The sequence below is a fragment of the Scyliorhinus torazame genome, chromosome 9, assembly GCF_047496885.1.
Source record: "Scyliorhinus torazame isolate Kashiwa2021f chromosome 9, sScyTor2.1, whole genome shotgun sequence".
Taxonomy (NCBI): Eukaryota; Metazoa; Chordata; class Chondrichthyes; order Carcharhiniformes; family Scyliorhinidae; genus Scyliorhinus; species Scyliorhinus torazame.
In genome coordinates this window covers 161,937,300-161,963,040 of record NC_092715.1, presented here as the reverse complement: position 1 = coordinate 161,963,040, position 25,741 = coordinate 161,937,300, and the positions used below count along the sequence as shown (strand labels likewise).

Here is a 25,741-nt window from a genome sequence, read left to right as displayed (position 1 = left end):
AACTCCACACCTTCCAGGAGAAAGCAACACACCTTTATTGGTACCACATGAACTACCTTAAACATTCACCAGCGCACTGTGCACAGTCTACAAGATGCACTACAGCAATTTGTGGCAGCACCTTCTAGATCCATAACCTCTACCACCTCGAAGAACTAAGGCAACAGGCGCATGAGAGCACCATCACCTGCAATTTTCCTCAAAGTCAGCATTATCCTGACTTAGAAATATTGTCACTGAATCAAAATCCTGGAACTCCCGCCTCAGCAGCAGTATGGGTGTGCTTAAGAAATGTGAATTATTTTAATGCTTTTAACCTTTTACACTTTGTGCTGAGTTTCTTTTTATCAGATTTTTGTATGAATTCATGGTAGATTAAGGATTAATTTTAACTATGTGAGGAAGTGTGCCCACATGGCTTGAAATAACTAGAACCAATGTATGGATATATTGTTGATGTGTTAAAGATGTGCTGTTTGGCGCATGACATACACGACCATGAGTTGTGATCACAATTAACAGTAATGTAATCATTGATGGACATAAAGATTAGAACATGACAACACAGGAAGAGCCCATGGCTGCTGAATTTAAACTTGAGAGTATTTAAATAATGTTATTCAGAAAACAGCTATTCATTTGCAGATATCAGATGCACAGACAATGGTTGTGTTATGGAAAGGGATAAAATAATTATTGAGCAATAAATTATTGAATCAGGACTACATAAATGTTTGCCAGATCATTTTAAATATTTGATGAGCAATTACTGGTAAATGTTATTTTTGTGCCTATATTTGTGCCAACTGACACTTTAAATCACTTCAGTTAGACCTGTCACACCCAGTATTTAACTTCAAAGTCAACAGAAATCAGGAGATAATCAGAGGGCTTGTTACATTGTAAATCTTAGTGTTCATTTTCCCCTCCTCTCATGGGAGCTGCAGTCCATCTCGCAAAACACCCTCCTCTGGCCACTATTCCTTGGCTTGAACCACTTCATGTTATCTTTCAACAAGGATCACTCCACATGAAAAAACAGGTAATCAGAGTTATTTCCCCTCTCAGGTTTCCGATTTGTGTTCCTGAGAATACTTCTTAGACCCCTGAATGACCTGGCAAGGTTTTCCAGCTTGCTGCAGCTCCAGGGCTGGATGCAAAGTTCAGACAAGCTGTTTTCCAATCCGAGTTAGGTGATATTGGCACATGCGTGCAACCTAACATTGGAGTCTTGGTTGATGTCAAAGGGCATCTACAGATGAGAAATGTGTGTGGTTGGGGGGGGGGGGGGGGGGGGGGAGGAGAAAGAGTCCAGAATAGATCCTTGGAAGATTCCAGAGGTAATGATGAGATATATTGTATAAAGAGGAAGGCCTATTTGTTGTTACCATGGTAACAAGGATGTATTTGCTTTTCATTTTATCTTGCAGGTGTTCGAATATTCATTGAAAAGAAGGCACAGTTGACACTTTTAGGAACAAAAATGGACTATACTGAAAATAAGCTCGCTAGTGAATTTATATTCCACAATCCTAACATCAAAGGAACCTGTGGCTGTGGAGAAAGTTTTCACGTTTAACTGAAACCAACAGTGTAAAATGAACACTAATGTGGCGTTGTGTTAAGGCACTGACATTTCATTTAGGCCATTGAGTGTAGCTGAATCTTTGTTTTAATGAGTTTTGAAGAGGAAAGCAAGTGAAAATGCATCTCTGATATTTTGGCACTAACAATAGATTTTTCTCCTGGTGGGGAACTTTGCACAAGAGGTGATGGTGTAAGATGCTTTCATTTTTTTCTGTTCAATCATGATATAATGGATAATCTCAAGTGTGTGTGTAACTGAAGTGCTATACATTTTGTGCCTGATTCAGATAAATACAACATCCCTTTCTCAGCTGAAGAGAAATAAGTTCTTGGATTTGGTATCTTCGTCTTCATGTTTCTGTCAATATATTTATGGCCAATACAAATTGCGAAAAACAGAATTTTTAAAACATATAAAATAAAAGGCTTGTTTCAGCCTTTTTATTATTCCATTTTATTATTGTCAAATACAAAGCTATTAACAGGGTGCAACTAGCATCTTTTTGTTCACTCTTCACAAAATCTATTTTTCACAACAGCTTTACTTTAGGTAAAAATCAATTCCTTTTGAAAGCTTTGCGACAAAAAAAACCCAGACAATTGTTAGGTGCCAGCAATCTCCTTGTCCACGATGAACTTCTACAGGTGCAAAATGGAAGCTCAATGAATTGGAATATCTACATTCTATAGTATTATGTGTCACTGTGCAGTCCAATATGCTGTTCCACCAAGAAAATCAGATACAAAGTTATTTTTCAGATTAATGAAATTAGAAAATATCATTGTCAGACCTCTTTCACGTTTTCTGACCTAGTATAAATGAACCCAGCAGTATGAACGATGTGGTAAGATTAATTTTGGATCCACTCGAGTTTAGAAGAATAAGAGGCGACTTGATCGAAACCTTTAAGATCCTGAGGAGTATTGACAGGGTGGATGTGGAGAGGATGGTTCCTCTTATGGGAGAATCTAGAACGAGGGGTCGCTGTTTAAAAATAAGGGGTCGCTCATTTAAGAGTGATGAAGATAAATATTTTCTCAGAGGGTCGTGAGTCTCTGGAACTCTTCCTCAAAGGCAGTGGAAGCAAAATCCTTAAATATTTTCAAGGCAGAGCTAGATGGATTCATGTTTAACAAGGGGGTGAAAGGTTATCAGGGTAAGCAGGAATGTGGGGTTGAAGTTACAATCAGATTAGCTATGATCTTATGGAATGGCGAAGCAGAGCCAAGGGGCCAAGTGGCCTACTTTTGCTTCTATTTCATATGTTCATAAGATTATTGCTGTTCATGATTGTGCAGATTTGATACATTGTGAGCCAGAAATTCATGTGTTATGCTCTGTCCCATTAGAGGGATGCAAATGTTGGGGCATTGATATGTACCTGTTTACCATATATCAAGAATTAGTATCAGAAGTTATTGAATTCTTGATGGTACACCGCTTTTATTTGTTGTTTGCAGCTATGGGTGTGTGTATTATTGTGAGCCAATTTGGAGATAGTTCCAGTAATTCTTAATTTTATTTCATCTCCATGAAATATTTTTTAAAGTTTCTAATAGAAATTAAATGTATAAAGTAATGTATAAAGTGTATTTTAAATGGTCTCAGTTTTAATAATTTTGTAACTTTGAATATACATTGTAATTCAGAAATTTCAGTTTAAATAAGATTTTGTAATCTATTGATTGTGCTGACATAGGTTGCCATTTTAACAAAAGGTTGTATTTATTTTTTAAATTAAAGTCCAATATTAGATGTGCTGTGTAAGTAGCATTTCACAAGTGATGATCTTACTGGCTTAAGAGGAACTAGAAATTGCCAACTTATTACACCAAAACATATCTGCCAGTAGTTTAGACTAAAAGTCCATGATGTGGGTTCAGATCTATCATCAATATTTAACTTTAGGATTCTCCAAGCATCTGACCTGGTGTGTAATTTTCCCCATTTACATTGTAGGACTGATTCCATAGCATTGGGTGAAACATAAACTAGGTATTGCACATGTAGTTGCTCAAAAGTCATGCATCTGATTTTCATTTCTGGCTCTTGGACCTTTCCTGATGGTCATGAATGCTGCAGCACATGCACAAGTGTGCCTCTGCTGCCTGACCCCTCTTAGCTGCGGAAGCTAGTACTACTGTATAAGCAGCACCATAAGATAAATGCAGAACACTGAGGAATGGGTAAAAAAAATAATGCAGCCAGACCAGAGTTAAGAGTAATGCTGAGCTAAAATAGGAAGTGAAAGTGTTGTGCTCCTTGGGGTTTTGGTGACTTGTATTTGATTCAGAAAATTCTAAATTATACAAAACTTCAGAGCAAAGAAATCTCTCAATGGATTATTTTGATATTTTTGGTGATTAGCCCAAAAGTCCAAGACTCTGAAAAAGTTAATCATGTTATCCAGTGCCATTTAATATAAGATACTGGTAGAAAAGATTGATCCCAAATACTATATTGAAACCCCATGAATTTGTAAAAGTCAAATTTGGGACTGATATTAGGAAAACAGTATACTTGAATAGGGTCAGGGAGGCAAATGCTCCAATGTCATAAAACCATAGAAATTACAGTAAAATAAACAGTAAAATAAACCATTCAGCTCAGCATACTTGTGCAGTAGCTCTTCAATCAGAGCGATCTACTCAAAACCCACAGATCATCCCATAAGACATAGAAGCAGAATTAGACCACTCGGCCCATCGAGTCTGCTCTGCCATTCAATCATGGCTGATATTTTTCTCTTCCCCATTTTCCTGCCTTCTCCCCATCCCCATAACCCCTGATCCCCTTATTAATCAAGAACCTATCTATCTCAGTCTTAAAGACACTCAGTGATTTGGCCTCCACAGCCTTCTGCAGCAAAGAGTTCCACAGATTCATCACCCTCTGGCTGAAGTAATTCCTCCTCAACTTTGTTTTAAAGGATCATCCTTTTAGTCTGAGATTGTGTCGTCTGGTTCTAGTTTTCCCTACAAGTGAAAACGTCCTCTCCACGTCCACTCTATCCAGGCCTCGCAGTATCCTGTAAGTTTCAATAAGATACCCCCTCAAACTCCCAACGAGTACAGACCCAGAGTCCTCAACCGTTCCTCAAACGACAAGCTGTTCATTCCAGGGATCATTCTTGTGAACCTCCTCTGGACCCTTTCAAAGGCCAGCACATCTTTCCCATGCCCCCTAACTTTCTGAATGAGCCTACCATGGGGAACCTTATCAAATGCTTACTGAAATCCACATACACCACATCCACTGCCCGACCTTCATCAACGTGCCTCGTCACATCCTCAAAGAATTCAATGAGGCTTGTGAGGCATGACCTGTGTTGCTCTGTTTATAAATATGGCGGTCAATATGGTCGCCTTTCTTAATCCTAATTATGGTTCCACTTTCAGAGTCGGCAGGTATCTCTCGATACCGCCACAAGGTTCAACCTGAATACCGATCAAAGAGCCAATACACCAGTTAGTTAGTTCAAAGTCAATACTATTTATTTACGCACACAGTAAGATCTATTCATGCACAACAGTACTACAAACTAAACTATCTCTAACGTTAACGCCTATATTTAACTTCGGGTGCCCACTTAGTGAGAGGAACAATGGCCGTTGTTCGGATCTGAGGCTGTTGGGTTCGAAGAGAAACAGAAGAACAGCTAAGATCGTCCGATTGGTAGCGAGCGTTGACCTTGAACTTCCTTGCTTCTGGTGATGCTGGTGGATGGGTCTCTCCGCCTGAGAGCCAAATCCAAGAGAGCGAATCTCTCGTGGGGGTTCCTTCTTATACTTGGAGGGGCTTCGCGCGCTTTTAGGCGGGCCTTAAACTTGGTCCCAATTAATTGGGCCACTTCTCGATCATTGGTATCGATCTTAACCAATACAGGGGTGGGTGCCCTGATGGCTGGCCGTGTCCTAGGTGGCCGTTGGCCTTGCTTTGTTTGTGTCTTTCTGGCGCCGGGATGTCTGCGACAGTATCAACTACCGGAGTGTTAGTCCTTTGTTCCTCGAAGGTGGGCCATCAACATGCTAATCGACCCAGAGTTTCGATTCCGTCTGGTAACTGCTTCCCAAACATACATTCAGGCACTGTGCCTGCTTGTCGTCTAGCATTGTCCACATTTCCCTACATTCTTTGTGAGCATCCATTTTGTATTCTGGAAGTGGTCATCCCAGATGGCTATACCTGCCCCTCACAAAGCCATGTTGACTCTTTAATCAAACAATGTTTTTCTAAATAATCATAAATCCTATCTCTCAGAATTCTTTCCAATATTTTGCTCACCACAGACGTTAAAACTGATGGGTCTGTAATTCCCAGGGATTTCCCTATTCCCTTTCTTGAACAGGGGAACAACATTCGCCTCCCTCCAATCATTCGGTGCTACTCCAGTGGAGAGTGAGGATGCAAAGATCATCGCCAACGGAGCAGCAATCTCCTCCCTCGCTTCCCGTAGTAACCTTGGGTATATCCTGTCAGGCCCAGGGGACTTGTCTATCCTGATGCTTTTCAAAATTTCTAGCGATCCTCCTTCTTAATATCAACCTGTTCGAGTCTATTAACCTGGTTCACACTGTTCTCATGAGCAACAAGGTCCCTCTCTCCAGTGAATACTGAAGCAAAGTATTCATTTAGGGCCTCCCCCCATCTCCTCAGACTATAGGCACGTTCCCAACACTATCCCTGATCGGCCCTACTCTCATTCTGATCATCCTCTTATTTCTCACATAAGTGTCGAACATCCTCTTATTTCTCACAAAAGTGTAGCCTGACCAAATCCTCTCCTATCCTGTCCAAATCCTTCTGCAGCCCCCTTGCTTCCTCAATACTACCTGTCCCTCTACAGATCTGTGTATCATCTGCAAACTTTAGCAACAGTGCCTACAGTTCCTTCTTCCAGATCATTAAAAATATTGTGAACCAGCATCGATCCCTGAGGCACACCACTAGTCACCTGCTGCCATCCTGATAAAGACCCCTTTATCCTCACTCTCTGCCTTCTGCCAGTCAGCCAATCCTTTATCCATGCCAGGATCTTATCCTTAACACCATGGACTCTTAACTCATTTAACAATCTCTTATGCGGCACCCGTTTTCATGCTCTTTGTTTCCCTTTATAGAATTAGCCAACTCAGCCATTTGCAGTAACATATTCCATGTTCTAGTAACCATTGGTTTAAAATAAAATCAACTTCCAACTGGAGCCGAACCAGATTGCATGATGGGAAATGTGATCAATACTGCAATAAAAAGTGAACAATGCTGGAAACTACAGGTGTCCAGGCACAAGACCTACAAGAAAGGTCATAAGCAAAAGATAGCAACTTCATAGCGAAAAGGAGGAACAGGCATTGGAACTAGACAGACATTTGTAGACCCTGGGCAAGAGGGTTATCTGATAGTTGCAAAGGACTGTTAAGGTGGGAAGCTACATTGTTAACATGAAGCAGATGTGTCCTGTTTATCAGTCATCGGGAATATTGACCTCAGTCACATGAGGATCATGCACATCATCGAACATTTGAGAAAGCTGTAGAATTTGGTATAAAAATACGGGTGATCAAACCCTTGGGAGCGAAAACCCTGGGACCAGCCACTGCAAAAGACGCGCTCGAGTTAATGGATCGGAGATCAGTGAAGTACCCCAAGAGGAAGGCCTGGCCAGCTGTTCTGTTAAGGAGATACTCAAGTTTGATTCGTGAGTTGAGTAACATTTATTAGTATATTGAGTTAAAGAGTCTCTGTGACATGCATTGCATTAAAGAGTTAAGTGACATTCATTGAGCTATAGATTCTGTGACATCAAGTTTGAAGTTTGTGACATATTAGGACAAATAAAGAGTCTTTAGGTGAATACTATTAGTCTTTTGTAGTTTGTGTGACTTAAGGAGTAGAGGGGGCAGCATTTTGGTGTCCCTGGGTGGGCACTTGAAAATAAAGTGGTTGCATTACAGCCTAAACAAGTGTCCAACTATTGTCATGTCATACAAGTGTTGAGTTAATTAGAAGAAGTATAAAATGAAGGATGGAAAAAAGAGTTAGTAGCCTACTTGATTGTGAAACTACAGGGAGTGAGTCAGGCACCTCGGAGCAATGGTTTTGTGAACAGACACGGGGATCACAGGGCAAAAAAAGCATCTAAGTTGTCAAAAACAACAGCAATTGCTGCGTGTATCAGAGAACTTAAGAACAAAAATGAAGAGATTGAATCATTAAAACATAGAACAAAGGAAGAAATTAGGAACAAGGATGAAGAAATGGAAATACTTAATTTAAGAGTGATCTTAGAAATAAAGATGAGAAAATTGAGTTGCAAAAGGCGGAAATTAAAATACTTCCTAGACAGCAAACCCCATCCCCACACACACACACCTTAACTCGCCCCGACCCTCTACACCAGGGTTTTTCAAAGTGCGGGTCGTAACCTACGGGTGGGCCATAGGTGGGTGTCAGAACAGTGCAAGTTAAGGGGCACGGTTTGCACTATTGTTAACACAGGCAGCGTGGGGGATTGGGGTACATGGACACAGTCCTACCCCTCGAACAATCTAGTGAAAGTGAGTGAGAGACAGAACTGTGACAAAAGAGACAGGAAAAATATCGAAGCAAAGGATAGTCGTTGAGCTCACTTAACCATGTGCAATGAATGTCTTGTACTGACTGTGCGCCTCCTCGCTCGCTGCAATTAGTCCCACCATTGATTGTTGCAACAGCTCAGTGTTGGGAGTCTGTTGCAGTCACCAGAATCCATTCACCTGGTGATTTATTTCGAACCACATTAAAGTACTCGCCCCTCAGCGCTTTGAACAATACCAGAATTGGAACCCAGAAATACTCCTTAGTGACATAGCTTCCCAAATCTGCGCCCTCTGCCTTGCAGAATGATAATGCCCAACTCTATTTTTGGAATGGTACCAGGAAGGATAATGTTTTAAGCACTGAAATAGGAAGGTAAGAGATTCTGCATTTTAAAAAAGAATTAATTTGTAAATATTTCACAACCTTTAATGAGTTTTCTGATATCTTAAGTGTGCAGTCTTTCAACCTACACAAAATAAATGCTCCTTTGGCTTCTCACAATTGCTAGGAATGTGGAAATGCACAAATCACCAAGTTTTCTTTGGTTACCGTTGGAATTTTGCAGAACTTTCCCGACAGAGATTAACTTTATGTAGAGTCCATCATCGAGTCATGTTTCTAGATCTTCCTTCATAGCAGTTTTTGCACTAGTAATAACATAAGGTTAATACACCAGGAGCTACTGCATATTGATTATGAATAGGAAAACTAGATGGTTCAGGAAAACTCGATGATATTGTTTCCATCCGTTTCCCGGGGCAAGAAAACCTTCATGTCCCAAACACTGTCTTGACTCAGGTTAGACTGGGCATGCGAACATGGTCAGCCAGTTGGCAAAAGTGGGTCCCGAGAAAAAAAAGTCTGAAAAACACTGCTCTACACACACACGACAAACAAACAGAGGGGTGTAAAAATAATGAAAGAAAAAAGGTAAGAGTCTTTGTTTCAGATGGTTGTTTCTAACACACCTTTCTTCAGTCCAAGCTTTCCGTTCGAGGCTTCTGTTTCCAGTCTGTAATGAGGGTCACTGTAGATTCATGCAGGTCTCTGCAGTTTTAGAAATACAGCAGCAAAACAGCTTTTCTGGAGAAAATCAAGAGAGCCGGTTCTTTCCACTGAGTGTCCAGGACTCAAACTGCTTCCCTGGTTCTCTGAAAATTATCCCACTCAGCAGGACCCAATTGCTGCCTGTTTCTGGGCAGAATACAGCCTTTTGGCCAATTCATTGGTCGCCTGCCAACCAATCGAACAGAGTCCCACCGATCTCCCGGGTGCCGATAAGTCTGAGTTCTACTGTTCGAAAGCTAGTGTTCACTTTTGTAACCTTTTAATTCCTCACTTCCTCTGCTCAACTTAAAAGGATGTCCATTAAGCATCCATGGATCAAAATGATAATAGCAAAATAAAGAAAGGAGAAATATGGGAATCAACAGGAAGGGTGCTTACAGTATGAAATTGTTGCTCGTCGTGTGGATGAGAGAGGGGACTTTATGGAAGATGAACAAGCTGACCACGGCACCATGGTTCAGGGAGCCGATCAAGTGGGGGGAGAAAAGACAAACGTAGTCGGAGTTGGGGATAGTATTGTATGGGAAATAGACACTGTTTTCTGCAGCCAGGATTGAGAGTTTCGAAGGCTGTGTTGCCTACCTGGTGCCAGGGTTCAGGACATTTGTTCGGAGCTGGAGAGGAACTTGCAGTGGGGGAGGGGGGAGGAAGGATCCAGTAGCCGTGGTCCATGTAGGTACCAACAACATGGGTAGAATGAGCAAGGTGGTTCTGTGTAGGAGGTTAGAGGCACTAAATTAAACAGAGTCTCCAAGGCTATAATCTCTGAAAAATGGGGACTTTGGTGTCGCGATGTAAGGTTAAGACACACACGAGGTGGCTCCCACTGGAGAACTGATCTTTTTGCCCTTTTTCTTGGCACCACGGGTCATCTACTCCTTGGAAACTTGTGAAATCTAATGGGTAGAATTCTCTCTTTTGTGAGATGCCAAGGGGAGGCTAAACCAAGAGGAATTTGAGCCAAAACCCGTCAATGGAGTATAAAGCATCTCAGGAATCCTCTGGAAGTAAAATGGAAGAGACGGCTTCTTCCTCTCTATCCACCCCACTAACAGGCGAGGCTCTCACCACCATATTGGGCAGCATGGTAGCACAGTGGTTAGCACAGTTGCTTCACAGCTCCAGGGTTAGTGTAGGGTCCCAGATTCAATACCCGGCTTGGGTCACTGTCTGTGCGGAGTCTGCACGTTCTCCCCTGGTCTGCGTGGGTTTCCTCCGGGTGTTCTGGTTTCCTCCCACAGTCCAAAGATGTGCAGGTTAGGTGGATTGGCAAAGCTAAATTGCCCTTAGTGTCCAAAACAAAAGGTTTGGTGGGGTTACTGGGTTACAGGGATAGGGTGGAGGTGTGGGCTTAGGTGGGGTGCTCTTTCCAAGCGCTGGTGCAGACCTGATGAATGGCCTCCTTCTGCACAGTAAATTCTATATTGGCGAAAGAGCTTGATAAACACCAACAAACCATGTTGGTGGATGTTAGAAGATCAATTGAAGAGGCCTTAGCCCTCATTCGTGTGGTTTTGAAAAAAAACTAGTAAAACCATCAAAGTCCATGGAGTGACAATTTAGAGCACGGAGGCAGCATTAGTGGATCACCGTGGTCGGATTACGTCTCTGGAGTCTGATCTGGCCTCGGTGGCTGAAGCCAATTAATTATTAAGAACCAAGCTCAATGACCTGGGGAAAAGTCCAGGAGACAGAACATCCGTATTGTGGGGTTACCGGAGGTTATCAGAAGTGTTGTGTTCCTCCACAGAAACCCTGTCTATGTCAGTTAATTGGTCCTCATAGTTCTGTAACACATGCGTACCAGATGACTCTGGTTCCTCGTCATGTCTGTCTGCTCTGTCGAAATTTGAAAATGTGTAATCTGTACCCATTATCCTTGATGAATGTACCCTAACAGTTTGATTACCATGTTGCAAAATAATTATTTTGCCATCTATGCCTATGATCTTCCCTGGGCCTTTCCATTCATTAGAATTGTCTCTCTTATAGTATACCATGCCTCCTTGCTGAAAAACGGAATCTGATGGCCATACGTTATGTCTTAAAGCTCTGCGAATTCTTTCAGAGACTTCTGCTTCCAAAAAAACTTTTCTACTGCTATGTAATGCATTTAAATGTTCAGCAAAACCAGAGCTAATTGTAGTCCCCTCCCAAGCTGGAGGCTGGTCATCCAAAATGGACGGAATTTTAGGATTTCTACCAAACACTAATTGATAAGGACTATAGCCCCCAACCATCTGCAATGAATTCTTTGCATGTACTGCCCATGCTAAAGCTGAATTTAGCCTGCAATTTGGTCGATCTGCCAACATTTTCCGAAGCATGTCATCGATGACAGCATGATTTCTTTCACAGACGCCATTACTAAATGGGCTTTCTGCAGCCGTATTCATAACTCTGATATTCATGTTTTCACACATATCCCTAAACTCATCATTAGCACATTCTCCCCCATTGTCCGTAAGGAATTTTGCCGGTGGACCCATTCCTGTCCCTATCCATTTTTCCACGATTTGATCCAGAATTACTCTCTTTTCTTTACTTCGTACAATCGTTGATTGACTAAATCTGGTTGCTAAATCTACAAAATGCAAAATAAATATATTATTTGCTTTATCCCAGATCTTAAGGTCCATGGCCACAATGTTGTTAAAATCCCTGGCCAAAGGTAGGGTTACTATCGGTCGTGCTGCTTTCCTTCTGTATGTCCTACAAACTTCACAGCGGTCACTAACCTGTTCTATCAGTTTAGTATAGTCGTCATCCCTTACCCCTGCATCCTTTAATAAATGTTTCAGCCTCCGAGGAGACGGATGTGCAAATTGCCTATGCAGTTTTAATACCACAAGATTTTTATCAGCTAAAGTCCCATTTTCAACTGTCATTAACACATTCTTAACCACTCTACTTGAAATATTATTTGTCAGTAATGGAATACAATAGTGTCCCGACTGTGTAAATTGTAAGTCCACTCTCTTTCAAAAAAATGTTGCCTTATCCTGTTCCATATCCAGTTTCATGTGTGCTTTCTTCATCGACGGTCTGCTCAGAAGCAAAGGTATGTCACTTGATACAACATCCGTGCTAATGAAATGATTCACTCCGGCAATATTGCAAGGGATCACCACTCTTTTCAGCAACTTCAGAGTATCATCCCCAAACCTGAAACTTGTGGAACTTTCAAATTCTTTAACCTTGTTACGATTTTCAGCATTCAAAGAGTCCAGGTATCATTTTAACCAGTCAATTCCACACACAGATGTGCAGCCACTGTCCAATACAGCACAGTCGAACGATTCTGCAACCAACACCCTCATTACCGTCGTAAAACTGCTTGTCAATAGGACAATGTCTTCTTTCTGGTCACTATCTTTTTCGTCTTCTGACTCTTCCGTGTCATGTGTCGCTTCAAACACTCTCTCATAACGAGTTGGACAGTTGAAAGCATAATGGTATTGAGAGTCACATCGAAAACATCGATTTATCATGCCCTGTGCATTTCTGGGGTTCATCTTCCAATTGTAGGTTCTAACTGGATTTCTGTCTTCATAATTTCCTTGTCTCGGTCTCCTTCTATAGTCTTGAGCCCTGTTCGTAGCCATACGATTTCGCCATCCTGTTAGTAGTGTATCTTCCATATTCTGCCTTATTGCAGGCTGACCTATTTGGGTCATCAGAGTAATTGGAATCGAATGTTTCCCCAAAAACTTTTGTAAAGCTTTTGTCATCTGTTCGAATAAGGTATCCTTATCAGTAAACTGAACACCTGTCAAAACCAGGAGCCTATCCATGTTGCTCACTCTAGCACAGTCAAGTAATTTAAAGGCCAACACAGACTGTGGAAATTCCAAGTTGTGTTTCTGCAGCCTTTTATATAGTCTTCCAAATTCCATTATATAGTCTTCCATGGAGATATCCTCCATTTTCCGGAACTTATCAAAATCCGACCATGCTTCATACGCACTTAACAAGTCATCTTTCTTATAAATCTTATCCATTTTATCCATATAATGTAATAAAGTCTCCAGACCTTCTTCTGAGTCTAACTCTTCCAATTCCAGCTCAGAAAGCACTTTGTTTCGGATTTTACTGCCATATGGTAGAGAAAGAGCCAATGCCATACCTTGTTTTCTCTTTCCCAAAGCAGTTACCTTAGTCCACATAACTACTGCACTTCTCCATTGGTCGTACGATTCCCTTTCAGAAAATAAGGGAGGATAGTCATATCCAGCCATCTTTATCCTCGGTTCAGCCATATATCCCTTTTTTTTTCTTTTCTCACTCACTCCTTGGTTTGATCGGAAAAGTTGTATCTTTCAACCCTTCACATTTACACAGCAACCATCCTCTGCTACCAATTGTTAGACGTTTTAGTTGCTGTGGTATGAAGAGTCTAAAGTTCTGTTCCTGTTTCACAAACACTCATTTATTTCATTCCAACAGACTTTGCACAAAACTCTAACTATACATCACCTGACAGAGGCCACCTGAAGCCCCTTTACATATCAGTGTCAATTAATGGATACTTAACATAAATGAGACAACTAATTGCAATGTCTCTTAACCCATTACTTAACAAAGTTGTGCGAAATGCAATCTGTTTTATGGCTCTGTAGATGGACACTTTGTATTTCTTGTTATTACATGTTCTTTGTGATCTTCGTGAGCCCAAATGGAGATGTTACCTTTTTGCAAATCCAATACAAACATTTGTTATCTGGGGTTCCTCACTTCATAAGTTGAATTTCTGAAGCCTGATTAATAGTGTTAAAATGGACTGACAAAGGTAGAACAACCTTCCTCTATCCTTGGCGGATAGGATTCAAACAATTAAAATGAACGTACTCCTGAGGTTTTTCTTTTTCTTTCAATATCTTCCCAATTTTCTGCCCAAACCCTTTTTTATCAAGGTTAACAAATTGATATCTGCTTTCATTTGGGTGGATATGAATCCCAGAACCCGGAGCACTTTACTCCAACGGGATAGACAGTCGGGGGGCTTGGCCCTGCCCAATTTGTTGTTTTATCACTGGGCTGCTAACATTCAAATACTTTTGTTGTGGATCAGTAACCCTGATTTTATTTAGGGCCAAATGGAGGCTCTCTTCTGTACTACTACTCTCCTTATCATAATTACTTCTCCATTTCTCCCACTAGATTTTCCTCAAACCCAGTGGTGGTCTTCTCTCATAGGATTTGGAAAGAGTTTTGATAGCACTTTCAGTTCCTTTCCCGGTCTTTGCTAGTCCCAATTTATAACAATCACCTTCTTCTGCCATCTGGTTTGGACTCAATGTTTAAATCTTGGAAAGTGAAGGGCCTGGAGCGTTTTGGCGATCTGTTTGTGGAGGGGAGGTTTGCCAGTTTTAGGGAGTTAGCTGACAAATTTCAGCTGCCCAACTCCAGCCTTTTTCATTGTTTTCAAGTTCACAACTTCTCGTGACTTCCTTTGGTGCCACCTTCTTCCTTGCTTTTTTAAAAATGTTTTTTTCAAGCATTTATGTGTTGATGTGTATATATATATATATATATATATACACATCAACACAACTAAAACCAAAAATAACAGGAAATCTCATAACAGATAAACAACCAACACCCCTGTGCCCCACCCTCCCTGCCATGCCCCCCACCCTCTCTGCCTCCTCTTTTTTTAAACCCCAAATCCCCCCCCCCCCCCGCTGATTTAACTATCCTGGAAGAAGTCAATAAGCAGTTTCCATCTCCGGGCAAACCCCTCCACAGACCCTCTCAAGGCGAACTTGATTTTTTTCCAACCTGAGGAATTCCAGGAGGACGCTCACCCACACCCCAGGTTTCGGTGGTCTCGAGTCCCTCCATTCCAACAGGATCCGTCTCCGGGCTACCAGAGAGGCAAAGGCCAAAACGTCCGCCACCCCCCCCCCCGCACACTGCCCACACCTTTCCTCCCCTCAAAAAATATGCTAATTCTGGCCACCGTCATATATGCCCTGTGGACTACATTAAATTGAATGAGGCCAAGGCTAGCGCACAAAGAGGATGCATTCACCCTTCTCAGAGCCTTCTCCCATAACTCAGCCTCCAGCACCCTCCCCAGCTCTTCCTCTTTCACTTAACTTGTCCTATTGAGGTGATTCCTTTAAAACAGAGGAGGAGGAATTTCTTCAGCCAGTGGGTGGTGAATCTGTGGATCTCTTTGCCGCAGAAGGCTGTGGATGCCCATAATTCCCCGATACGTCCAGTGGGTTCGATATATTGAGCAAAAATTGTCCACATACAGCGAGACTCAATGCTCCATCCCCCCCCCCGCCCCCCCCCCCCCCCCCCCGCACTATCCCCTGCCAACCCCTTGATGCTCTAAGCACCATTGCCAATCACCAAGGCAAAGAGCAATGGGGAGAGTGTGTATCCCTGCCTTGTCCCACAGTGCAACCTAAAACACTCTGACCTCACCCGGTTCGTCCGCACACTTGCTGCCGGTGCCCGATACAACAGCCGGACCACCCAATCCACAAATCCCTGCCAAAACTGCCCCAGCACCTCCCACAAATAGTCCCACTCCACCCGGTCAAAGGCCTTCTCCGCGTCCATAGCGACCACTATCTCCACATTACGTCCCTCCAGGGGCATCATTATAACGTTTACCAAACGTCTAATATTGGCCGAGAGATGCCTCCCTTCTGGTCTTCCCCTATCACCCCGCAGGCACACAGTCCTCAATCCGTGAGGCCAAGATCTTGGCCAGCAACTTGGCATCCACATTCAGCAATGAAATTGGGCGGTAGGATCCACACTGCCCCAGGTCCTTACCTTCTTTAAAATTAAGGAAATTGAGGCCTGCGACAATGTTGGGGGAGCCTTTCCCTCTACTTTGACTCATTAAATTCCCTTACCAGCAGGGGCCCCAGGTCCCCAGAGAACATTTTATAAAATTCCAACGGGAAGCCATCCGGCACGGGGCCTTCCTCACCTGCATCGCCTCCAAACCCTCCATCACCTCCACCAATCCAGTTGGCGCTCCCAGTCCTTTCACTAGGTCCTCCTCCACCTTGGGGAATTCCAACCTATCGAAGAAAATGCCTCATTCCCTCCACCCTGGCCGCGGGTTCCAAATCATATTGTCTCTTGTAAAAGTACTGAAATACCCCATTCACCCCCACTTGAGTCTAAACCATATTCCCTCCCCTATCCTTCAACTTTCTGATCTCCCTCACCGCCTCCTGCTTCCTCAATTGGTGTGGCAACATCCTACTTGCCTTTTCTCCATACTCATAGACTGCCCTCCTGGCCTCCTCAGCTGCCCCACCACCTTACCCGTGGATATCAGTCCAAACCCCATTTGGAGTTTCTGACCCTACTCAACAACCCAGCCTCCCGAATACCTCCTATCAATCTGCAGGATCTTATCCACTAACCTCGACATCTCCACTCGGCCCTATGCACCCGTATTGATACAAGATCCCCCTTAACCATTGCTTTCAGCGCCTCCCATAGCGTGGCAGCCGAAACCTCCCCCATTCAGCTCCACATACCCCCGGATAGAAGCCTTCACCCGCTCACAAACCTCCTCATCTAATAATCCCACATCTAACCTCCACTGCCGCCCCCCCAAAAACACCTGCAAGTCCATCCAATGCAGTGTGTGGTCCGAGACGAGAAAATTAATATTGAGAGAAAACTTGCATGCAGTATAAAAACAAACAGTAAGATTTTCTATAGATATATAAATAGGAAACGGGCGGCTAAGGTAAACTTAGGACATCTACTGAACGAGGCTGGTGAATTAATAACATCAAACAAAGAAATGGCGAATATGCTAAATAAACTTTTTGCATTAGTCTTTACTGTGAAGACATTGCAAATATCCCTCAGATATCAGATGGGCTGATTTCAAATAACATGGTCGAACTTTCAAAATTCTCATTCACAAGGGATAAAGTATTTGAGAAACTCAAGGGACTAAAGGCGGACACGTCACCAGGATCCAATGAACTAGAATTTTAATGATGTGGAGATGCCGGCGTTGGACTAGGGTGGGCACAGTAAGAAGTCTTACAACACCAGGTCAAAGTCCAACAGGTTTGTTTCGAATCACTAGCTTTCGGAGCACTGCTCCTTCCTCAGGTGAATTTTAATGGAAGTGGTTGCATAGATAGTGGACCCATTGGTTGAAATTTTTCATAACTTTCTAAAATCCGAGAGGGTACTAGAAGATTGGAAAACAGTCAATATGAGTCCCTTGTTCAAAAAGGGAGAAAGGCAGAAGGCAGGAAACTACAAGCCAGGTTTATTTGAAATCACAAGCTTTCGGAACTTCATCTCATGAAGGAGCAGTGCTCCGAAAGCTTGTGGTTTTGAATACACCTGTTGGACTTTAACCTGGTGTTGTGAGACTTCTTACTGTGCCCACCCCAGTCCAGCGTCGGCATCACCACATCATTGCTAGTCAACATAGTTTCATAAAAGATAAATCATGTTTGACAAATTTGCTCCAATTCTTTGAGGATGTAACAGGGAGAGTAGATAGAGGGAACCTGTAGATGTAGTGTATTTAGATTTCCAAAAGACATTTGACAAGGTGCCGCATTGGAGCTGGTGTATAAAGTAAAAGCCCATGGAATTGGAGGGAGTGTGTTCGCATGGATTGAAAAGTGGCTGTCACATAGAAAACAGAGAGTTGGAATAATTATGTCCTTTTCAGACTGGAAAGATGTAACTAGTGGAGTACGGCAGGTCCACAATTGTTCATTATTTACATTAATGACCTGGAGGAAGGAACAGAATGTAAAGTTTCCAAATTTGCGTAAATAGGTGGAAGGGCATGTTGTGATGAGGCTATTGTGATTCTGCAACGGGATATAGATAGATTGGGTGATTGAGCAAAAACCTGGCAAATGGAGTTTAATAGAATCATAGAATCCCTACAGTCCAGAAGGAGGTATTGAGCCCATCGAGTCTGCACTGGCCCTTGCTCTGATAGAGCACCTAGGCTCAATCCCCTACTCCTATCCCTGTAACCCCACCTAACTTTTGGCCAATATTAGCATGGTCAATTCACCTAACCTACACATCTTTGGACTGTGGGAGGAAAACGTAGCACCCGGAGGAATCCCACGCAGACACGGGAGAATGTGCAAACTCCACACAGAGAATCACCCAAGGTCAGAATTGAACCCGGGTTCAATGTGGGGAAGTGTGAGGTCATGCACTTCGATAGGAGGAATCAAAATGCAGATTATTATATAAATGGAGAGAGACTGCAGGTGAGGGAATCTGGGTGTTCTAGTGCATGAATCACAAAAAGCTACCAGGCAGATCCAACAAGTAATTATGAAGGCAAACAGATTATGGCCTTTATTGCAAAGGGTTTGGAGTTTAAAAATAGGGAGGTTTTGTTGCAATTCCACAGGGTGTTGGTGAGATCTCATCTGAAATACTGTGTACAGTTTTGGACCCTTACCTAAAAAAGGATATAGCGTTGTCCTATCAAGAGAGAGTAAATAGTTTGGGTTTGTATTCCTTGGAGTTTAGAAGAGTGAGGGGTGACCTTATTCAAACATATCAGATCCTGAAGGGGCTTAACAGGGTAGATGCTGGGATGTTATCACTCGTGGGAGAGTCTCGAACAAGGGGACATAACTACAAGATAAAGGGCCGGTCATTTAAAATGAGGTGCGTAGATCGTTCTTCTCGCAGAGGGTGGTGAATCTCTGGAATTCTCTGCCCCGGAGGATAGTGGAGGCTGGATCATGAGATGTATTTAAAGTGGAGGCTAGAAATATTTGATAGATCGAGGAATAGAGGGCGATGAGGAAATGGCACAGAAAAGGAGTTGAGGCCAGCATAGATCAGCCATGATCGTATTGTAGCCATGTAAAATGGCTGCGTTCCGATTAATCTGGCCAAAACCCAGTTTAAAATGGCTAAACCGAAAGACTGCTGGGAAAAGCAGCCAAGAAGACACAAGCAGGCAGCTGCAGACAGTTTTGCATATTCGGCTCTGGGAACGTAGCCCAGATCGATACTCAGGGCTATCAACAGCCCATCAACCCAGGTATCCGCAGTTGCATTCAGGACTGTTTACACCTAATCTATTCAGACATCCACAGTTAAATCGGCTATCCCCGGGAACAATTGCAACATATTAGCAATTGAATACCGGGCCAGACCTGTCGGCGCCTGCAGTGGCCGAAACAAAGACAGGTGAGCGACCACCCCCCGATCGAGGAATCGCCTCACCATTGGACACATCGACCCCAGAGACTGGGGACAGAATCCAATCACTTGGGACTCAGGGTCAAGGGCCACCCCCGGGAGGCGGGAAGCCCCTGGGCCCTATAAAAGTGAAGGTCCAAGTTCAGATTGCTCGCTCTCATCTTCGCCTGCTCGAGACCTTCGCAAGACCAGCCACCGGCAAGTGTAAGTTTGAATCCAACGATCGCTATCCGGTAGAGACACCTCGCCACCGACCTTAGCAGCCTTTTGAATCCCGCGGGCCAGATTTGATTGGACAAGCCATTCGTTTCCCTGACCTGGTGGGCTCTTCCTAAGTTAAGTATTGGCCAGTAGTGATAGGTTTATTATATAAATAGTAGTATTAGGGTATTAATATTGCTTGTTGTATATAATAAATGACCGTTGTTTTAATCCTTACTAAGCGGTGTGCTGTGTTATTAATCATAACCTGAACTTGAACCACGTGGCGGTATCATAAAGATACCTGGCGACTCATGAGCAAAGGTGACCTAAACAGAGCAAATAGATTAAAGCTAGAAAGAGCAACAGTATAGAATGGCGGGGGGGACAGGCTTAAAGGCCTAGTGGCTTATTCCTGCTTCCATTTCTTGTGTTCGTTTGTTGGGGAACTCTGGGTCCAGCCCAATAAAATGTCAGAGGACCCAGAAGCACAAGAATGAATCCAAAACTGACAACGAGGGCTTTCTCAACACAAACAATGATTGTGACAGAATGTCAGGAGAGATTGTAATAGAGGAACCAGATGCTAAACCCCAGAAATAATATGAGTTTCCTAAACAAGCTGAAGAAGACGTTTATAAAGTTATAACCAGTCTACTGGAGCAAGGAGTTCTAAGTCCTGTAGCCTCCATTAATAATTCACCTGTCTGGCCGGTAATGAAACCAAATGGGTCCTGGCGACTAACTATTGATTATCAAGAATTAAATAAGCCAATCCCTCTGACTGCATCTACAGTCGCTACCAGTCCTGAAATTTTAATCAAGCAAGCTCCATAAACCTGATATTTTACAGTTCTGGATATTAGTTATAGGTTTTGGTTAATCCCATTAAAATGGGAATGCCAGTGTAAATTTGCTTCACCTTCCCAGGTCAGCAGTATACCTGGACTTGCTTATCACAAAGCTTCCATAATTCTCCATCCATATTCTACCAAAGACTATCAAAAGGCCCTGTAAATTTCTTCAGTCCCAAATGCCTAATCCAATGTGTAGACGACCTCCTCTTGTAGACTGAGACAAAGGAGGAACATTTGGAACTCCATGGCGAACTACCTGGTCTCCTTGCCTTTCAGGGACTTAAACTGAACCCTAAGAAAGCCCAGATCATGGAAACTCAAGTCACCTGCCTAGAACTATTTTCTATGTATCTATGGGACTAGCGAGGGTGGATACAGGGAAGATGTTACCAATGATGGGTGTGTCCAGAACCTGAGGATCAGGGTAAACCATTTCGGACAGATATAAGGATACATTTCTTCACACAAAGAGTGGTGAACCTGTGGAATTCATTACCACAGGAAGTAGTTGATGCTAAAACTTTGAATATATTCAAGAGACGGCCAGATATAGCAATTGGGGAGAATGGGATCAAAGGCTATGGGGAGAAAGCAGGATTAGGCTATTGGGTTGGAAGATCAGTCATGATCGTGATGAATGGTGGAGTGGGCTCAAAGGGCCAAAAGGCCTCCTCCTGCTTCTATCTTCAATGTATCTATGTAACAAATGACCTATGGAAAAGGGAAATAGAGCGTAAGAGGATAGAGGACATTTTACAACAAAAATGGAAAATACTGGATAATCTTAGCAGGTCTGTCAACATCTGTGGAGAAAGAAGGAGCTAAAGTTTTGAATCTGGATGATTCTTTGTCAAAGCTGGAAAGAACTGGAAATAGGATGAGATTTATAGGGGGGGTGGAGCAGTGGGGCTGGATAGAGGGCCAGCGATAGGTGGAGATTGACAAAGATGCCATGGACAGATAGACAAAGGGAATTTAAAGGGGGGTGGTCAAGACAATGAAGGGTGCTAATAGTGGCACATTAAGAGATTAGAATGTGTTAATGGCAGAACAAAGATAAGCAGTGTGTAAACAGACAACCAGAAACAGGGAACAGATGGTCCAAGAGGGAAAAACAGATGGATGGAAGATATGAATCGATGGAAATAAAAATGGGGTGAAGGTGGAGGAAAGAGTTTACCCCCTGATTAAAAAGCCTTAAGATCTTTCCTGGGACTGGTGGGATATTGTAGAAACCATATAAATGACTTTGCCATTAAAGCCTCACCCTTGTCAGATTTATTGAAAAAGAACACCCCCCTTGGAATTGGACCGACCAATATGCCCAGGTAGTCAGTGGACTAAAAAAGGCATTAGCCCAAGCATTGGCCGTACAAGTCCCTAATTCAGAATTATTCTTCAGCATTGACGTGGCAACTACCAACACCACTATCCCTGCTGCCTTCCTACAGGAGAGACATGGGCAACTAGGACCAGTTGCCTACTTTTAAGTCCAGAATAGGCATTCTCGGCATGTGAGCGCCACCTACTGGCAGTTTTCTGGGCAGTTCAAAACTAACATACATTGTTGGATTAATTCAATAACCATTTTAACAGAACACACACCACTCCAGTTATTGTTAGATGGACGAATAAAAGGTGGCACTAATAATCAAAATGACTTAGCCAGGTGGACCTTAATAAGACCATAAGATAAAGGAGCAGAACTAGGCCATTTGGCCCATCAAGTCTGCTCCGCCATGGCAGACATGTTTCTCATCTCCATTCTCCTGCCTTCTCCCGGTAACCTCTGATCCCTTTATTAATCAAGAACCTATCTACCTCTGTCTTAAAGACATTCATTTCGGTTTTAAAGGATCGTCCCTTCAGTTTGAGGCTGTGCCCTTGGGTTCTAGTCTCTCCTGCTAGTGGAAACTCTTCTCCATGTCCACTCTATCCAGGCCTCGCAGTATCCTGTAAGTTTCAATGAGATTCCCCTCATCCTACTAAATTCCATCGAGTACAGACACAGAGTCCTCAACCACTCCTCATACGACGAGTCCTTCATTCCCAGGATCACCCTTGTGAACTTCCTCTGGACTCTTTCCAAGGCCAGCACATCCTTCCTTCAACACGGAGCCCAAAACTACTCATAATACTCCAAATGGGGTCTGATCAGAGCCTTATAGAGCCTCAGAAGTACTTCCCTGTTCTTGTATTCTAGCCCTCGGCATGAATGCTAACATTGCATTTGCCTTCCGAATTGCCAGCTGAACCTGCATGTTAACCCAACACCGGCCCCTGTGGCACACCACTAAATACTGGCTGCCACCCTGAAAAAGGCCCCTTTATCCCCACTCTCTGCCTTCTGCCAGTCAGCCACTCTTCTAGCCATGCCCGTACCTTGACCCTAACACCATGATTTCTTATCTTATTTAGCAGCCTCCTGTCTGGCACCTTGTCAAAGGCCTTCTGGAAATCCAAATCGATCATGTCCTCTGGCTCTCCTTTGTCTAACTTCCTTGTTACGTCCTCAAAGAATTCTAACAGATTTATCTGGTATGACATCCCCTTTACAAAGCCGTGCTGGCTCAGCCCTATTTTATCATGCACTTCCAAGTACTCCGCAGTCTCATTGGTAATAATGGACTCCAAAATCTTACCAACAACCAAAGTCAAGCCTTCCTCTGCCTTCCTCCCTTCTGCACTGTAAATTCTATGATATGATAATAAACAGGGGCGTCACATTAGCCATTTCCAGTTCTCTGGGACGCTTCCCGACTTCAGCGGAACTGCATGAATGCCAGCTGTTGGCAGCACCCAGTCCCAAGGGACTGTTTGTGCCAAAACAAAAGGGAAAATCATACCCAAAGGAACAGTAGAAATAAGTGAACAGGGACAGAGACACAAACACCACTAAATATTTTTGTAGATGGATCCTCGATGGTTGAGGTCAGCACAAGAAAGGCAGGATGTGGCATTTTTGCGGATAACAACCAAGGACAAATACTGAACTAGCAGCAGCAGAAAATGTAACCACCTACCCGGAATATTTCGCTCCACCACTTGACATTTATTCAGACATGGGAGCATATATGCGTGTAATAGCCTGACTGACTTTATGCTGATACGGGAAGCTAAAGGTTTTGTGTCGGCTGATGGAAAGCCTCTACCATCAGCCCCATTATTAAAATACATAATCGAAAAGGCCCATGGGAAAGAATATGGGTAAAGGCTCACCAACAATCCTCTCCAGCAGACAATATAAGAGCAGATGAGTTACTAAATAAGGGTCCAGGGATGGCACTCCTTGGGAACCTCGCATGACCAAGGAAATAAGTGATGTCTGGGTATGTCAGACTAAATCTGAGGATCTTATCAATATCAAAGTAAAGATGATGACTTGAAAGAGATTAGAGAAGGATCAGATCCACTCCCACCATCATATAATAAGTGGAAAAACAAGAAATCACGGACGGATTGGTACTTAAGGACGGTCGATACATGGGACCAACTTCAAATCGTAACCTGGCGATCTACATAATGTTCATGGGCATCAGGGGATAGAAACTATAGGAAAAATCCAAAACCTATATTGGTGGCCAAATTTGTTAAACATTATGTTGAAAATTGCTTGACATGTGCCCAAAACAACGCTGATCGATATGCTCACAAAGGAGAGCTCAGCATACTCGAGCTGTAGAGGGACATTGGTCAAATTTACAAATCAATTATGTGGGACCTTTACCACCATACAAGGTGGAATCCAAATATATCCTAGTAATCACCGATACCTTTGGGTGGAAGCTTTCCCCATGTGAACAAATACCACCAAAGTCACAGCCAATATACTAGTACAGGATGATTTCACTAGGTGGGGACACCCATGGCATATCGAATCTGATCAGCGTACACATTTACCACTCAAGTTGTGCAAAATGTCATGGCCCTATTCGGATAAACCAAAAGTTCCACATAGCCTACTGTTATTTGTATTGTTCTCCAAGATAGGCAAAGTCATAATATTGACAAATAACATAGAGCTATATGTTTAAATCAAAACATTTATTTTACACTACTGGTAGCATGTTATGCATTTCCAGTACTTGAAATGGTTCGCACACTCTACTGAGTAAGTTAACAAAATAATAGTATTGAATCTATGATACAGTAATTAATTATCGCTCTAATATATAATCTACACTCTAACTCAACTTCACACTGTCCTTCCACATCAACTTCTCCAACAGCTGCTCCCAGAAAGCCTGGAGACACGCAGCCTTTTATAAGGCTACTCATTGATGCCATCTAGTGTTGATATACATGAACATCATCTTGTTAACTCTTTACTCTCCTTAGATTATACATATCATTACATCTACCACCCGCAATCCAGTGGGTTTGTTGAAAGAATGAATAGGATCCCGTTAAATGATTTGGAAAACAGTACAACAAAATAATTCCACTTGGAATCTAGTCTTGCCTTTTGTTCTAATATTGGTACTGGGCTCGTATCTGGAGCAACAGGATTTACTCCACAAGTCTGATGACGGGATGACCTTTGAAGTGAATGGAGACCCTAATGGGGCTCGACCTTTTGGAATCCGAATTGTCAGCTATTGCCCACGGGAAAACAGTACACAGATACTGAACAATGTGCAAACAGCACTCATGGCTGTAGTCATTACATTGGGGCAGAAAAAGAAAAGGACTAACGCACATTTTGATGGAAAGGTTACGCCTGTAGAATATGATGTAGGGCAAAAGGTCATGATACAAATATATCAACCTGGAACCTTTTTATCTCCAAACTACCACTTAATTGTGGACAGAGAACATAGAGTGCAGAAGGAGGCCATTCGGCCCATCGAGTCTGCACCGACCCACTTAAGCCCTCACTTCCACCTAATCCCCGTAACCCAATAACCCCTCCTAACCTTTTTTGGGGACACTAACGGCAATTTAGCATGGCCATTCCACCTAACCTGCGCTTCTTTGGACTGTGGGAGGAAACCGGAGCAACCGGAGGAAACCCACGCAGACGCGGGGAGAACATGCAGATTCCGCACAGACAGTGACCCAGCAGGGAATCGAACCTGGAACCCTGGCGGTTTGAAGCCACAGTGCTAACCACTATGCTACTGTGCTGCCCCAAAGTTAGCCCGTCCCTCTATAAGGTTTTGTTGGACACCGGGAAAACCGAAGGCACCATATCAATAAGTTAAAAGCGACAGTATGCAGGTGTGTCACCCCAGCATGTGATGTTGGA

General features: G+C 43.0%; 1 protein-coding gene across 1 annotated transcript in view; it reads left to right on the top strand.

The window, feature by feature from the left end:
- Positions 1-3,343, top strand: part of isca1 (iron-sulfur cluster assembly 1) — a 64,062-nt gene extending 60,719 nt beyond the window's left edge. Inside the window, exon 4 of the mRNA XM_072516710.1 lies at positions 1,431-3,343. Coding sequence (XP_072372811.1) covers positions 1,431-1,579 — 149 coding nt within the window. The 3' untranslated portion in view covers positions 1,580-3,343. The remainder of the gene's footprint in view (positions 1-1,430) is intronic.
- Positions 3,344-25,741: the final 22,398 nt, after the last annotated feature.